At 40.3% G+C, this 15,921-nt stretch overlaps 1 protein-coding gene across 3 annotated transcripts in view; it reads left to right on the plus strand.

Moving 5' to 3' along the window:
* The window catches only part of LOC132989609 (dedicator of cytokinesis protein 3-like), a 50,076-nt gene extending 35,811 nt beyond the window's left edge, over positions 1-14,265 (plus strand). Inside the window, exons 38-54 of one of the 3 annotated variants that reach the window (XM_061057320.1) lie at positions 2,028-2,176; positions 4,387-4,473; positions 4,699-4,803; positions 6,032-6,173; positions 6,414-6,580; positions 8,275-8,361; positions 8,490-8,669; positions 8,754-8,837; positions 8,923-9,039; positions 9,240-9,382; positions 9,537-9,672; positions 9,882-9,963; positions 10,227-10,342; positions 10,520-10,604; positions 10,700-10,822; positions 11,022-11,104; positions 11,414-14,265. In XM_061057320.1, coding sequence (XP_060913303.1) covers positions 2,028-2,176; positions 4,387-4,473; positions 4,699-4,803; positions 6,032-6,173; positions 6,414-6,580; positions 8,275-8,361; positions 8,490-8,669; positions 8,754-8,837; positions 8,923-9,039; positions 9,240-9,382; positions 9,537-9,672; positions 9,882-9,963; positions 10,227-10,342; positions 10,520-10,604; positions 10,700-10,822; positions 11,022-11,104; positions 11,414-12,028 — 2,501 coding nt within the window. In that variant the 3' untranslated portion in view covers positions 12,029-14,265. The remainder of the gene's footprint in view (positions 1-2,027; positions 2,177-4,386; positions 4,474-4,698; positions 4,804-6,031; positions 6,174-6,413; positions 6,581-8,274; positions 8,362-8,489; positions 8,670-8,753; positions 8,838-8,922; positions 9,040-9,239; positions 9,383-9,536; positions 9,673-9,881; positions 9,964-10,226; positions 10,343-10,519; positions 10,605-10,699; positions 10,823-11,021; positions 11,105-11,413) is intronic. The other 2 variants (XM_061057321.1, XM_061057323.1) reach the window with 2 other exon arrangements.
* The last annotated feature ends 1,656 nt before the right edge of the window (positions 14,266-15,921 follow it).

Genomic DNA, 15,921 nt, shown 5'->3' on the forward strand with positions numbered 1-15,921 from the left:
AAGGTCTAGTCAGACGATGTTTCACTTCCCATTAATATCTCCTCTGTCCTCTGTCGAGTCAGTTTGAAAGAGAGGCTGGTGTGGATTTTATACTTTAATTTTGAATCTGAGTTGGAAAAAATACTCACAATAACACTTAAAAAGAGAAATGAGAAGTGGCTGAATAATTTACAACTTTTTAGACCTTTTAGCTCCCACACATAATAGGTAGTCTGGACCCATGCTATTCTCTGTCGGTCATGCTTTCACTGCACCACGCAGGTGAATTTTTGCCTGGCAAAAATCTGGTTTCTCTGCAGCATCAGAACTGTGTGGGCGCGTGCAGACTGCTTACTCCTCTCTCTGCTACTATAAGGGCGACACACATTTTCACATTTTCACATGAATCTCTATGATTTTTATTGAAACATTAACGCAGATGACCTCCCATACTTCACAGCCTAGCTCCACCCACTTTCACCCTGAGTAGAGGTTTAATTGAGAGTGAGAGTAACTGGAAACAGGAGTGTCAAGTGTATCTTAATTTTTGCTGGACTTGGTTACCTTTAAAATTAATAATTCAATTAAATGATGGGAACTTGCAAGTTAAATATAAAGCTTTACATAGGGGTTCCTTCATCATGTAGATAATAATATATGTTCTGGTACAACAAACCCTTTCTATGATTCTTGTGATTCATGGATTCATATATAATGTTTCCATTTAGTTCTAAAAGTGTAAAAAGGCTACATTTGTTATCGGCAGGGGGATTACATTAAATAATAAAAAGGTCTGGTAAGGCCACGCTCCATCATGTAAACAGAAAGTCAGGGAAAGTTGTCAGTTTATGTAATCGTGTTAATGGCTTAAGTGTTGTTGCTTTACTCACATTATCGGCAGCGGCGGCTTTATTGTGTGCATGTAAATGACGCCAAATATGACTAATTAAATGCAACCTTTTTCATGACTTACATAAAACAAGCAACAGGCAGCTGGCAGGATAATTGAAACACATTTCAGTGTTCTGCAGAGCTGTGATTGCGCACATTTTGCAGCGTGTGAATCATTGTATGCTTAAAAAAAACCATCATCTTCACAGTCGTGAATTCATCTTTAAAAAGGGCATCATTTATCTTTGGATCTATACTTTGAATAAATGCATTGATCTCTTTATTTCACAGCTACAACTAAAATGTTTATTCATTATTGTTTCATTTGTTGTGTTTCATTCCAAATAATCCATCAAATTTGGTTATTAAAAAATTTCAAGTCAAAGTTGAATTAATTAAATGCATGTTTCGTCAGAATTACGCTCAAATTCAGAAGATACTTCATTTATTATCACACAAGTTACAGAAAACAAGCAATTCATCAAGATTGAGAAGCTCTCAGTATCAAATAAACAATTTCCAAAACAAGGGAGTCATTCAAATGTTCTCTTTGAGATGCACTTTAATCCACCCAGCATTCACTAAAACTGTTTCCAGCACCCATTTCATCTAAATATCCACCTCTCTAGTATGTCCCACATCTACATATACGTATCACCTTCTACTCAACAGTAATGTACACAGAAACAAACAAACCTAAATAAATTGAGTAAAATGTCACATACTAATAATTGTAATAAGAAACTATATAGATATGTACAATTATAAACTGTATTTCTGCACCTTACTGTCCAGCTATGTGTTTAAAAATGTATCCAGTGTTTCCAGAATCGTTTTGGTTTTTCTGAGGTTGGTGCCACAGCCACTTAGAAAAAGTCTAATATGCTGACATGGAGAAGAGCTGATGTGGTTTCAACTGTGCAGGTGCTCTTTGCTCTTCTTAATGATATGCTGAAACATCCTCACAGTGCTCAGGGCAACGTGTGCCACTGACTGCGCTTTGTGCCGTACGCCATCTGTTCACACAAACTGAGGCCAAATTATGTGGAAGCTATCAGTTCACCACTAAGTTCAACATCTGTAGCATTACTAGAGAGCACAATAACATGATAATGCTCTGTTTCTGATTACTTTTGACCTGTTGCCCTCTGAAACAGAGGCAGCGTTCACCCTGCTGCTGTACTGGGAGCTGCTGCAGTGGGAGGACCGGCCCCTCAGGGATTTCCTCCACTACCCCTGTCAGAGCGAGTGGCAGCGCAAGGAGAACCTGAGTCGTAAAATTCTCCACTACTTCAACAAGGGCAAGGCAAGAGGATTTGATTGTTATCTTTCCCCCCTGACCCACCCCAAACCAATGTTAATGGGAAATTAAAACCATACAATTTCTGACCCATATCAGCAGCTGGGCCTTACACAGTAAAAAATATCCTTAGGTTAACTTCATAGAGATTTAACAGCATTAGGCTTGTGCTACACAGCACATCTAAAACTAAATGAACCGTAACAGGTTTTTATTCCCTTTTTCGTGTTTTTGGTTATTTGTGTTCACCAAGCAGAGCAGCTGTTTTACAACATTATTCACTTTTGCCTTCATTAACATTTGAAATAAAGCAGAATCTTTTAGTCTGTTTTTTTTTTTTTTTTTTTAAATATTTTGTCATTTGGCCTCTGTTGAGGTGTGTTAACTTTTTTTTACTCCCTAGCCTAGACTATTGTCCGCCTTATTGAGTTATGAGAGAAATTGTATTTTAGTAAAAGTAGCTGTACCAAAGCGTACAATATGATATGACATGACAGGAGAGGACAGGACATGATAGGGTAAATTACGACACCACACAATCCGATAGGACATGATACCATACAATAAGATAAGATATGATACGATACCACAAGATACGGTAGAATAAGATAAGCGACAACCTGACACAATATGATACAATACTGTTGATACGATAGAACAAAATAGTCTAGGATAAGACACGATACGACCTGATATGATACGATACGATAGGATAAGTTAAGATACAACACAATACAAAACATTTTACTATGTTTTTCTAGTAAAAATATGTGTCCTTAGCCTGTCTACAAACCCGCAAATTATGAGAAAAGTCTCTCTGTCGTTTGCCCGCTCCACTATTCAGAGGATTTGTAATCAAACAGGCCAGGTTTGGAGATTTTCCCTTTGTGATGTCACAAAGGAACCCCTCCCCCAGGTGGTTGACACTCCCATGTGTGTGTTCTGCCCTCTGAGTCTAACTTCTCACTGTAAACAATAGGGGATGGCGCAAGAAAGCCTGGACCACATCCCCAGAGAGGGGGCGTGGTCGAACACAGCTCACTTACATTTAAAGCTACAGACACAGAAACAGCCTGTTCTGAGCAGGGCTGAAATAGAGGGGTTTATAGGCATGATAAAATACAGGATCAGAGTGGATTTTGAGCACAAAAGTTCAAAGACATGTTTTGGGGACGTCAGAGATTTATTTAAACTTGTTAAAAAGGAGTATATTATGTGACCTTTAAATCACAGCTTTTTGGTTAAAAGCTAGAAGAAATATATATTAAAAGGAATCCAAAAAAGCTTGAATATAATACACATATAAACATGTAGCCATATCGCAGTGCTACTTGATGAGGGTCAAATGTCTGCTCAAAATGGATTTGCGTCCCTGAATAAATCCTCAGTGGCTGGTATTCATCCACAAAATTAAATTAGCGGACTTGTCTCTGCGCTCTGGAGACGACATGCCCTCTGCGCTGAGGAAGTAGCTGAGGAGGAAATCAAAGTTGCCCCCTTCATTAGCGCCGTGTCATCTCCAGTTTTTATTGCTGAGCTCGTACATAAAATCAGTAACCGTTCTGTACTGAGGAATCCTCTGCTGCTACCTTTGATAACATTCATACATTACAAATGAAAATCTGTATGTGCTTAAAGAGCAGCCTGTAGGTCGGTGACCCAGGTGAATTCATAATGCAGAATAATAAAGAAGTTATCTTCATACTTTAGATATTCCACATCATGTAGTTGCATTTTCGAAACTGTAAGATTTGGATAAAAAGCAGAGATGTTTTTTTTTTTTATTAGAAACCTCGTATAAGACTTCAAGACAAGTACTTATTTATATTTGTGTAATGAAAAATCTCAATAGACTAGTATAAATATGAAGTTTATTAATTAGAAATTGAAAAGGAAATTCAACCTGTATGCTGTGAAATAGACACCTTATTGATCTCCCCTTCTATAAATAACAAACAGGAGGATGTGATATTGATATTCTTGCGTTTCCTTCTTCCTTGTTGAATGTACTGTAAATATAAAGTTGCTTAGTAGGAAAAGGGCTCATTGACCTCATGTGTTTTTCTTTTCTCTTGTGTAGATGAAACAACTTAAGCATTTAATTCTTGTAAAGTTTTGATTCTCATACAGTCTTTTTGATTATTTTTCTCCTCATCATGAAGATGTTTTTAAGCTTTATTAATTTCTCTGTCTCTCTTTTGCCTCGGTCCCAGCAGTGCTGGGAATATGGAATCTCTCTCTGCCGGGAGTTGGCTTTCCAGTACGAGACTTTATATGATTATCAGAGCCTCAGCTGGATACGGGTGAGTAAAGTCTGCTTCCTGTTTTCCGCCACTTGATCAAACAATCTTCCTCTGTGAGATTTTCAGCTTCGTCATATGCAGTGTTAAGTGTACAGCGACAAAAACACGATGCCCAAATTACCTGTGCACGCCCACGCTCATCAGGATATGTGGAGGATTCACTAATGTGTGTCATTGAATCATTATTAAACATGACTCTTTGGCATGTTTATCATTCTGTGGCAGAAAATGGAGGCAGCGTACTATGACAACATCATTGAACAGCAGAGGATTGAGCCAGAGTTTTTCCGAATGGGCTTCTATGGCAGGAAGTTTCCTTTCTTCCTCAGGGTAAGATTTACTAAATCTAGTCTCATGTCGTCTGACCTGACACAGTTATGTTTCTGCTGATGTGGAGAAAGCTACACTGCTCCTTCATGCTTCAGCAGCAGACAGTGTCAGCTACAGTAGCTTGTGCAGGACAGAGAACCGGGATGGGTGCTTGATGTTGAAAATTTTATAAAAAAAATGGGTTACTGTAAAACTAACCAGGAATTAAGAATACACCCAAAGCAGCCTAGAAAGGTCCAACACTCTAAACAATGCAATTGTTTAATACCTTCATATGATATATGTCCTGGTTAGTGGAGCCACTTTAGCTTTTAGGCTTCTAGTATGTCTGATATAAAGGTGATGTATAGTTTTGTGTAAAATAAAGTATGCAACAATGAAGAAAAGATAAAGAAATACTCACAGCATTTTTTTTGTAGCTGTAACAACTCAAACATCATGGACATGGTATAAATGATTGGAGCTCCTCCTACCAGATAGTCCAGCAATTTGATCACAGTCTCAATCTCATTACATTTATTGGTTCATCTAATCATTTCCAAAAACAAGCCTCGAGTGAAATGTGTTATGATTAAACCAAATACATCTTATTGAAGTGGCTATAATGAATATATTTTTAAATACAATTGTGTAAAATGACAATTGAAAGGTGTCTCTCATAAAGATGACCATGCAAAGAATTAGTCGTTTATTTGGCAGCACACCAGCTTTACAGCGTTTTATAGTGAGTTTATTATATTGTTCCCTCTTTATTTTCTCATAACGCAGTGTGTGGCCATAGAATTTGTGTACTTGTACCTGTTCATCACCAAACTCCAAACAAACATGGTGAGCAACTGGTCTGATAATGGCCAACTGGCAGAATGAATGATACATTTGCTCCATGACCACTGAAGGTGGAATTAAGCTCGAAATCAAGCTTGTCTTTCCACATTAAATATCAGAATTTGTTTTTGCTGTGTTCATAACCTTCTCCTGCTGCCCCTAATGAGCTGAAAAATATGTTACTGTTAGTTTAAAGAAGCAGAGGTGGTTTGAAAATTGGGATTCTTAACATGTCATCACATCAAAACAACTGAAACAGTACCACTAATGCAAAACAGCTACTATTACTATTGAAAAAAACATGGTTACTTTCTAGTCCACATGAGGCCCCAGATATGTGTAACAGTTTCTTATCCAACTATGAATGCTGAATAAATCCAGCTGTTTTCTTTCCTTTACACAGAACAAAGAGTTTGTTTGTCGTGGTTATGACTACGAACGTCTTGAGGACTTCCAGCAGAGAATGCTGGGGGAATTCCCACAAGCCATCGCCATGCAGCATCCAAACCAACCTGACGACACCATCCTGCAGAGTGACGCACAGTGTATCCTATTTTCTTTACATTCATTTACAGACTAATTGTTTCATTATTAAAGCTAACACTACACATGTTTTAGAGATCAGTACAGCTCAATAAGCAATACTATTGAGGTTTATCTCCAGAGTGAGATAGTAAAGCCAGAAGCTCTCTGAAAGCATTTTCTCTGAGTATCCTAGTCTTCCTCCTTTGTGAATATGCATGTCTGTCTTTTTGTCTGTCAATTCCTTGACACTTGGTCTCTAGACTTGCAGATCTATGCTGTGACTCCGGTGTCAGACATATCTGAAGTGCCTCAGCTGGAGCGTGTGCCCGAGAGGATCAAGAGCTTCTACCGCATAAACAATGTCACCCGCTTCCACTATGACAGGCCTTTCCACAAGGGGCCCAAGGACCGGGAGAACGAGTTCAGGGTATGTTGAGCCAACAGTGCCCCTTCCTGTCCTTTTCTGTCTCATAGCTTCGTGTTTTTCACAAATATACAGACATTATAAGAGAGAGGGCTAGACCAAATGTAAAAATACCATTCTTAGCTGTCACTTTGATCATCTTAAACCCTTGATGAGTGTTTGATATATCAAACACTCATCAAGGGTTCAACATCTATATCGAGCCGGGCTAATGATGAGCATTTTACTTCTTAGAATGTAGAAGCAGGAAGTAATGTGACATTATGATTTTTGTTTGATCATCTGCTCAGGGCACATACAGTGGAGTAAAATCAGCATAGCATTGGAAACTAATTCAATGACTAAATATAGTCTGTCCGACAGGGGAAATATAGCATGAAAAAAACAGAGGACTAAAAATAGAGCCCTGAGGTACTCCTTGTAAAAAATAATACATAGGATGACACTTTAGTTTTCAAAAGTTGAAAATTACAGAATACATAACAAATTAAGTTCAAGCTTGAGGAAAATATAGAAAGCTTAACACTGTACAAGGGAGACTGAGATAATAGCTCTAGAGTCTTCAAATGGATGGCCTATATGCATACTAAATTTATTGTAGTCCAAACAAAATAAAATCTGTCACTACAGTCTTCTTGTGTCATGTCACAATCCCATGTGTGAGCTTAACGGACCTGCCTTTTCAGGGGGGTTTTCAAATAACACAACACAGTCAATGTAATATGTTAAAATTGCAATAAAGTTACATACACTTGCATGATTTGGGACTTTTTGAGGCCCATTAGATCGTCTGTGGGTATGAAGTGGCTGTGTTTTTGTTTTCATTTGAAAAATTTGATTTCGATTTGAGATATTCATCCAATATGACTCCGTTTGCGGCACCCTTTATAATTGTAACTCACAGAAGTCCCTGCCTTAACTGCAGGTGCATTAGTCATAATCACTGCAAAATGATGTAATGTGGCAAGAGCAAAAGTTTCTAAATTCATGATGCAGAAGCAAGAAAGAGAACACTGCAGTAGAACAAAGGACATCATCAACTGCTAATTTATTAAATGCAGGATATTATCAAAGATTATTTATAACTAAATAAATATTTGTCTAACAATTGAAAATATTTTCATATGGCTTTGATTTAATCTTTTTCAGAACCAAATTGAGTGAAATTTTCCATAAAACAAAACTACAAGGAAGGAAATTTTAACAAAAAAACAGGAAACTAATCTTATTCTACAATATGCCTTAATATTTCTAAGGATAAACAGGATATTATTACCTGTATTATTATTATTATTATTATTATTATTATTACTATTGTTATTCTTTAACACTTTCAGCTCTTATTATCTTTTTTTGTTAAAATTTACTTGTATTACAAGAACAACTTACAGTGGTAAAGAAAAAAAAATCCTACCAGTGCTTTAGAGACTTGGACCAGACATGACACTGTTCTGTAGTTTCCTTTGACACATTTACCTACATTTTGAAGCAAACCACAACAGGACTCTTACTCTTCACTGAACTGACCTACATGCTACACGACAACACTGCTTTGATTGTAGCACTCTCCACAGCCTGCTTATATACTGTATCTATTATTACATACAGTCTGCTCTCCAGTGGACATTCCTGATGTTACATGTGTTTGATTGTAGACTGCATATAACCCCTGATATCGCTCCCTTCTTGGTGAACAGAGTCTTTGGATTGAGAGAACAACCCTGATCCTCTCCCGTCCTCTCCCTGGGATCTCCCGCTGGGCTGAGGTGGAAAGAAGAGAAGTGGTGAGGAGTTCAAACATTTATTCTCTTTCATCTCATACTTCATATGTGCCTCCTGAAGGACACCAGACAGTCTCCTAAATCTCTCTTACAACGGATTGATCAGGTTAAAGGAGTATATTTATTTCCAGGTGGAGGTGAGCCCTCTGGAGAATGCCATTTATGTGGTGGAGAATAAGACCCAGGAGCTGAGGACTCTGATCAGCCAGTACCAACACAGACAGCATCATGGCAACATCAACCCGCTCAGCATGTGCCTAAATGGTGTCATAGATGCTGCTGTGAACGGAGGCATCGCAAGATATCAGGAGGTAGGGAGAAATAAGAGCGTGAGTTAATTGAATTTGATTTTTAATTGAATTTGTATTTATCGTTTGACTCCTCCTCTTCAACAGGCCTTCTTTGATAAGGACTACATCAGCAGTCATCAAGAGGACACAGAGAGGATCACACATTTGAAGGATTTGATGCAGGAGCAGGTCAGACTCACCTCTAAATTTGATCAAATGTGGAATTGGAGGCTAAACAGACTCACATCATTTTTCATTTGATTTCACATAACAGGTGCACATTCTCGGAGTGGGGCTGGCTGTGCATGAGAAGCTGGTGCATCCAGAGATGCGGCCCCTGCACAAGAAGCTTGTGGACCAGTTCCATATGATGAGGACAGGATTACATCATGTGAGTTGTCCCACATGTGACTCAGTCTCTCGTTATTCTGTTATGAGTTGTTTCATTCTTATTCTAGCAGGCAAACAAGCACATTTCTGCATTTGTAACACATCTGTTTTCATATTCTATATAAAGTGATATAAGTGGGGCTGAATGTTTATATGCAAGTGTTTTATTGCGTGTATGAGCAGTGTGAATATTCAGAGCAGTATATGGTTGGCTCCCAGCAGGGAGTGCCTGGTGTCGATCGATTCGGCCAAGCTGGCTGCCAAGGGGTCAACTCTCCCAGAGGCATCCTCTCCTCACACAGTCACATGAGCCCTGAGAGCGTGCGCCTCATGCACCGACACAGGTCAGCCCCAGGCACAAACACACACACACACACACACACTCTCTCTCACACACACACACACACACACACACACACACCTAACCTGTACACACAACTATTGGCACATAGAGATTAATATGTCTTACAATGTCCAACATCATCTGTGTCCTTGCAGCCCTCTGAACCTTCAGGGTTCCATCCGTCACTCGTCCTCCTCCCTGTCCTCTCACACATCTAGCGAGGCCGGAAACCTTGTCATAATGACGGACGGTCTGATGGGGGAGCACCCTGAGGAGGCGTTACACATGCAGGTAAGGCTCAAAGTAAAAACCTACACTGAATAAATGTAATGTAATTTGATATGAATGTGCATTAGAAAGTAGGTTTAATTGTTAGCTTTCCGTCTTATAGATTGAATATGAAGGCAGATACACCAAATACAGCAAATATGTTTTCTGTTATGGGATATTATTTAAAATGAGAACGTTTTGTTACATTAAGAATTGATTTTGTTTTGCAGCCAAGCCCCTCCTCCTCCAGCCTGAGCTCAATCCGCTCTAACTCTTCCCAGATTATTAACTCAGCTCCCTCGAGTGCCAGAGGTAAGTAACACAGTCGCAGACAGACACACAGGAGATGGTTACAGAGACTGAGGTGGTAATAACTTTATACTGCTTCACCTCAAAATGTCCATATCTCTAAAGAGGTCTCTAGAGAGATTGTATCACTATTTAATGCTTGATAGATATTTAAAATCCGACAACTCATATGTAGAGTGTAGGTAGACACAAATACTTGCATTGGTATGATGGAGTTACATTTTTGTTTCATAAATGTAATTTCCCCGTGTGTTTTTCTTGTCCAGGCTCTCCTTCCTTGCCTGATAAAGCCAAACACAACAGAGAAGTGATGATACTGTTGCCGTCTCACCGTGAGAGAGCCAACAACTCCATGTACTACAATATGGCAGAGAACGGACAGGTAGGGCAGATCAACAGCACTGTTCTGATGTGCCGCATGCAACATGTCTGTAATGAAAAAAGTAGTTTCCCTTAATATGTTGTGACGTTAAAAACATCCAAAGGAAATACTAAAGATTCAGATAAGATTTAATCCGCTGATTTTACTTATCATTATACACGATGTTGCTTTCTACAGAACAACCACATGCAGCGTGCCTTACTCCAGCAAGTCAGCCCCTGTAAGCCGTGTGTGGACCCTCACATGAACCTACCAGAGAAAGGTGACATACTGTACACTGACAGGTCGATGCATACAATATTGTGTATGTAACATGCATCTGGGTGTTTGTTGACATGTTTATGTTTTCCCCTCCAGTCTTTCCCAACACTCCCAGCAGCTGGAGTCTGGATGGAGAGAACAGGGAGCATGTGTCCTACATGCAAGCTTCTACAGGAGGGGGGATAATGCCCCCAGTCCCACCCAGGTCCTTCCCACCAGGTACGTATGACGTCACACTCGAAGATTTAAATAGAGAACAGGTTTTAGATTTACTTTTCATTTGACCTGCAGGTGTCAACTTGCCAGATATAACCTGATGCTATGAGGTGTATGTTGGCTTTTAAAGGCTATTGTAGAATTTAAATGAAGACCTTTCAAACTGTGATTCTAATAATTATCTCGGAATTTATTTTCTCAGGACACTTCCTGATGCACTGTGATGCATATCACCACCAGAACAATGACCCTCCTCCTGCTCTGCCTGTCCGGTCACTTCGAAAGGTACAGACATCAGAGGATATTATATTCATAAAGTCAATAAAAACAGAATTAGAACCTTATAACTGAAAGCAGCCCTGACACAAACCCTTTTCTAGACTTTTTTTAAGCAGGTTTTCGTAGGTTGTGTTTTGTGCAAAAGCCTTTAAACTTTAATCCCCTAAACATGATCATTTAAAATGGAGACCCTCAAGTGGAGTACAATGCAGATGTAAATGCACGATGTGTGTTAAGTTTTTTTTTTTTACTGCAAAGAGTGCTGAAGGTTGAGACAATTACACCCATGGCAAACACTTTTTTTTGTCTCTCCAGTCTCCTCTCCACCCGATCCCCGGCTCCCCCACCAGTCCTCAGTCAGCTCTGGGTGGCAGTAACTCTACCCTGTCAGGCAGCGCCAGCAGCGGCGTTTCCTCTCTGAGTGAGAGTAACTTCGGTGGACAGTACCCAGACCCCGGCCCCATCAGGAACGACGCCTTGGAGCCTCTTCCCAGTCACCTGTGGTCCCCGCCTGACGAGTACCTGTCCTCCCCCTACCTGCACATCCACTATGGCGGCTCGGAGATCGACTCTATGGATCCCGTCCGCCCGTTCCATTACCGCAGCCCCTCCTCGCATCCTCACCCCCACAACCACCCTCATCCTCATGCTCACGCCCACCCTGGGATGGACGTGCACTCCCACGGGCCGCCGCCTCACCACCACCCTCCTACCCACGGGCCCCACCACATCCCGTACCGCCGGCCTCAGCCTCCAGCCGTGCCGCCAAAGCCCTACCTGCGAGAGGGCTGCATCCCCGAGGAGGACCTGCCTCCTCAACCTATCCCGCTGCCCCGCAGGATCTTCCACTCCCCTCACGGCCACAGGGAGGATCAGGGGAAGCACCCATGGGAGCAGTGCATCAGTGAGGAGCACGAGGAGACGCAGTGATGGGGAGGCTGCAGCCACGTTTCACTGAGAGCTTTCTCTTGACTTCTTGCCTTCACTTGCTCTGAGTTGCAAGGGCAGCCACAGGAAGACTGTTGTGTGTGTCAGGTTGACTCTTCTGGGTGCACATGAAGGCAAGAAAGAAAGAAAGGAATCTCGACAAATCTGCAGAAAGTACAGGCACAACTGCCCTCACTGCTCCGTGTGGCCTCTTACAAATGTTTAAGAGAAAAGAGTCTGTTGGACATTTACACAGACTAACTTTGTTCAGAATTGATATTGATTGTACACACTTGTACAACTTGTCTGTGAGCATGTTTTTTCATCTGAGAATAATACGACAACAGTTTTGTGAAATACGACAAAGATCACACGATCCAGGTGCAGTATAAGCTCAGAACTCCCTTCATTCTTTTTGCTTTTCATGTCACCTTCACAACAATGGGGCAACACCAGAAGGATATTACTCACGGTGAAGTGGCTTGTCTTGCTTTCAACGCTTCATATACAACATATACGAATTCTTATTTTATTTTGATAAATAAATGCAAAATACATTATAGTGTTTTCAAAAGGCTTTTGTCCGTTATGTTTTTTCGAAACACTGTTAAGTGCTCCTTAATAGTGAATCATATCAAATGGCACACTGTAAAATGTGTTGCTGTCAGGCTGTCATTAATCGCAGGTCTCTGGGTTGTCCCTGTTGACCGGCATCTCAAGGGACATGAAACTCTGTCACTGACGATTTTCCCTCCCGTACCCATGCGTACGGAAAACCTACGTGAATGTATTCAGATGAGATGTTCTATTTGTGTTGCACAAGCTGCAATGCTGGTTTTTTGTTCAAGTGCTTTAAGTTCAGTCTATGTTGCAGAAGTGTGTATCTGTCTCTTTTGTGTGACAAAGATATCTCCAGGAGAAAGCGTGGACAAGACAGGATGAAACAAGAACTCTCCACATCCCACCACCTGCTGGACGCTTTTAGATAACATCGACACAGCTCCCTCTCTCTTCCTCCCCTCCTTCTTTTTCCTCCCTCCGCATGGCTGTCAGACAAGATGAAGCAGTGAGAACGCTGCACCTGGACAGCTGCAGTGGCATTGCGTTGAGTTTGAAGTTGCTGTCTGCGCCCCAGCCCCTCCCATCCCAAGATGCCGAGTGAACCCCCTCTCAGACATCATTTGGAATCACCTACCTGCCTTAAGTGCACTCAAATGCAGTTTGACCTTTCATCTGGACTGTGAGAAGCTCATTTAGCGACAGCCGCCGTCCTTCATTCTCACTAAATGCTCCCTGAAGGAAAAAATCAGATATCTACCTATGGTGATGTTGTGTATGGTTTTGTCCCGCTTTGGTTTCAGATTGTTGTTCGGTTCGTAGCGCTAATAATACTTCTTCTGCCTGCGGCTCTTTCTCAATCACCTTCTGTTGTGTGAAAACTAAAGATGTGTTTCAGAAGACTGAGAGAGAGGTTTTACTTTTTGTGGAGCAGAAGGAAAGCGCTGTTTATTGTGATGAAGTGGATTTGGAAGGATATAGCTAATATTTTAACAATTACTTGTTTTCCTGGTTGGTGTTTTTTTTTTTTTTCTTTTCCGCAGGTGGATGCTTTGTGTTTCTGTACATCGAGTTGTCAGCTGACTAGACAACATCTATTTTTGTATGTGAGATCATCAGTTGTGTGAACATATTTCAGAAACTGTACCGAGACAGGAGGCCCGGGTACTGCATGAGCTGCTGTACTGAGTATGGAGATGGACCTGAGGTTAGATATTAAATACAGTATACGAGTATCTCTTGTGAGCTTGGCGCTGTTGAGGATAAATGGTGACTGAAGAGATACTCAAAATATAGGTACAATAGAATTTTTCAATGTAAATTCTGTTATTGTACATACAGCAGTATTGTGAAATATTTTTGAGAATTATTGCAGAGGCCCAGAAAAGGTTTATTGTTGTTTTGTGTATATACATGTACTCCAGAGATCAATGTAATTGATAAATATCTATAATCAATGTTTGAAAAAGGACAAAATCCATTAGACTGTGGCTGTCTCCACCGTTCTTGACTTTGAGTCCTCTCATATAAATACTTTATACACTTTTCAATGTGCTTTCCTGTACATATGGTGTTAGCATGATCAAAAAGTGTTTGGTTGTAAAAGTGGTTTTCCTACTCCCATAACTGCTGTGGTATGGAATTCATTAACGATGCCAAACATTAAAGACAATCTTTTATCAGCTCAACTGTCCTCCTTACATTTCCTATGCTGTGATGTGGAGCGGTGTGTTGAGTGGACAGTAGAGGGCGATGTTTGTCATAGAAAAAACATGAAGAAGATGTAAATGTGGTGAAATGCAGACAGTTCTGACTGTGTGTGTGTGTGTGCGTGCTCCTGCAGTGTGAGAATTGAGATATTTCTCCTTTAAAGGCCCTTGATATGTTGATATAAATGAACCAAATGACAATTTGAAGAGAATTACTAAAAACAATCACCTGAATCTGAACCTTCCCCTCTGCTTTATAGACAAGTGCAGCTCTTTGTTCAGCTGTCAAGCCAAACTGAACTGTTTTCTTTTTCACTGGCAATGCTTTCATAATTTTGTCGTTTTTTTCCCCCCAGCTCAGCAGGCTGCTATTTTAAGAACGCAATCCAAGAAAACCGTTTGAAACGGTAAAAATTGGCAACTAGCTTGTGATAAGGATGTTTTGAATCCTGAGTCAATAAAATGGCTGTGTAGCTGCTAATGCTCCAGCAGAGTGAAAAGAGAGTCCATACATGTCTTATATCTGCCATCAGGTCAGAGGAATGAACCATTCAGATCGATAATGTTGCTCTGTAATGGTTTGATATTTAAAGTTACAAGCCTTTCTTGAAACATTTTAAAAAGTTTGTAGCACCAAAGATTCATTTGACCAATGTTCACTCCAAGAAGTTACACTGTCATTTAATGACATTAGGGCTGTAACGAAATCATTCGGTTATTCTGTCAACAAGTAAGTCATGACATGAGCCATTGTTGACGATGGTGAGTCAGAAGGACAGAGGAGTGTATTCATCAGTTTCTAAAATTCTTGTCTTTCATCATTTCATATTCAGCTTTTCAACTGAACAATGTTGTGTTTCTATTTCTCTCAAGCTAGCTGACAACTAATGTGTATCACAGTGAACTCTGTGCACATGCTGAGTCCATTGTTTCATTATAAACTAGTAAAGCAGAAGAGCTCGTAGTTTAAGCTACCAGCAAATATACAGTTGTGATTAAGTAGGTCAAACCATCTGCAACTAGTCAAAAGGCTCTCTCTGTTCTGCACAAGAAAAATGTCATGTGTTCTTGTCATGTGGCACTAGAGCCAAAGCAAATGAGAAAAAAAAAATGTGTAATGAGCAGCATTTGAAAAGTAACAAGTCACTATTTAGTGTGAAAATGAAACAAAGCAAAAGAACCTCCAAATTGTACTCGAGTACAGTAGTTAAGAAACAACCCTGACAAGTGATGAAAGACAGACTATAAAGTCGGAGTCTTGGGTCGCCTTGACAGCTAAGGTCCCTGCTCTTCCCGTCTGGAGCTTCACACTGTCACTACTTTGATATTCAAATGAATCATAGCTTGATGTATGGTACTGCAGCCACACTGACAGTTGAACTTTAGCTGTAAGGCCTTAAATAACACGGTGTGTTGGGGAAAAAAAGGAAGATTGTATAAACAGATATTATGAGGATGGATCTAAAGTCAATTTCCAGCAGATTAGAAATCAGTACTGATGTGTGGCCTACAGGTGGCATATGCGACCCAGAAAAACTTCCTCGAGATTAATTAGAAAAGATCTGAGCCCTATGAAAACAAGCAAACAACCCAGATTTGAAAAATATAATCCAAGTATAACTTGTATAC

Source organism: Labrus mixtus, chromosome 15, assembly GCF_963584025.1.
Source record: "Labrus mixtus chromosome 15, fLabMix1.1, whole genome shotgun sequence".
NCBI classification, from domain to species: domain Eukaryota; kingdom Metazoa; phylum Chordata; class Actinopteri; order Labriformes; family Labridae; genus Labrus; species Labrus mixtus.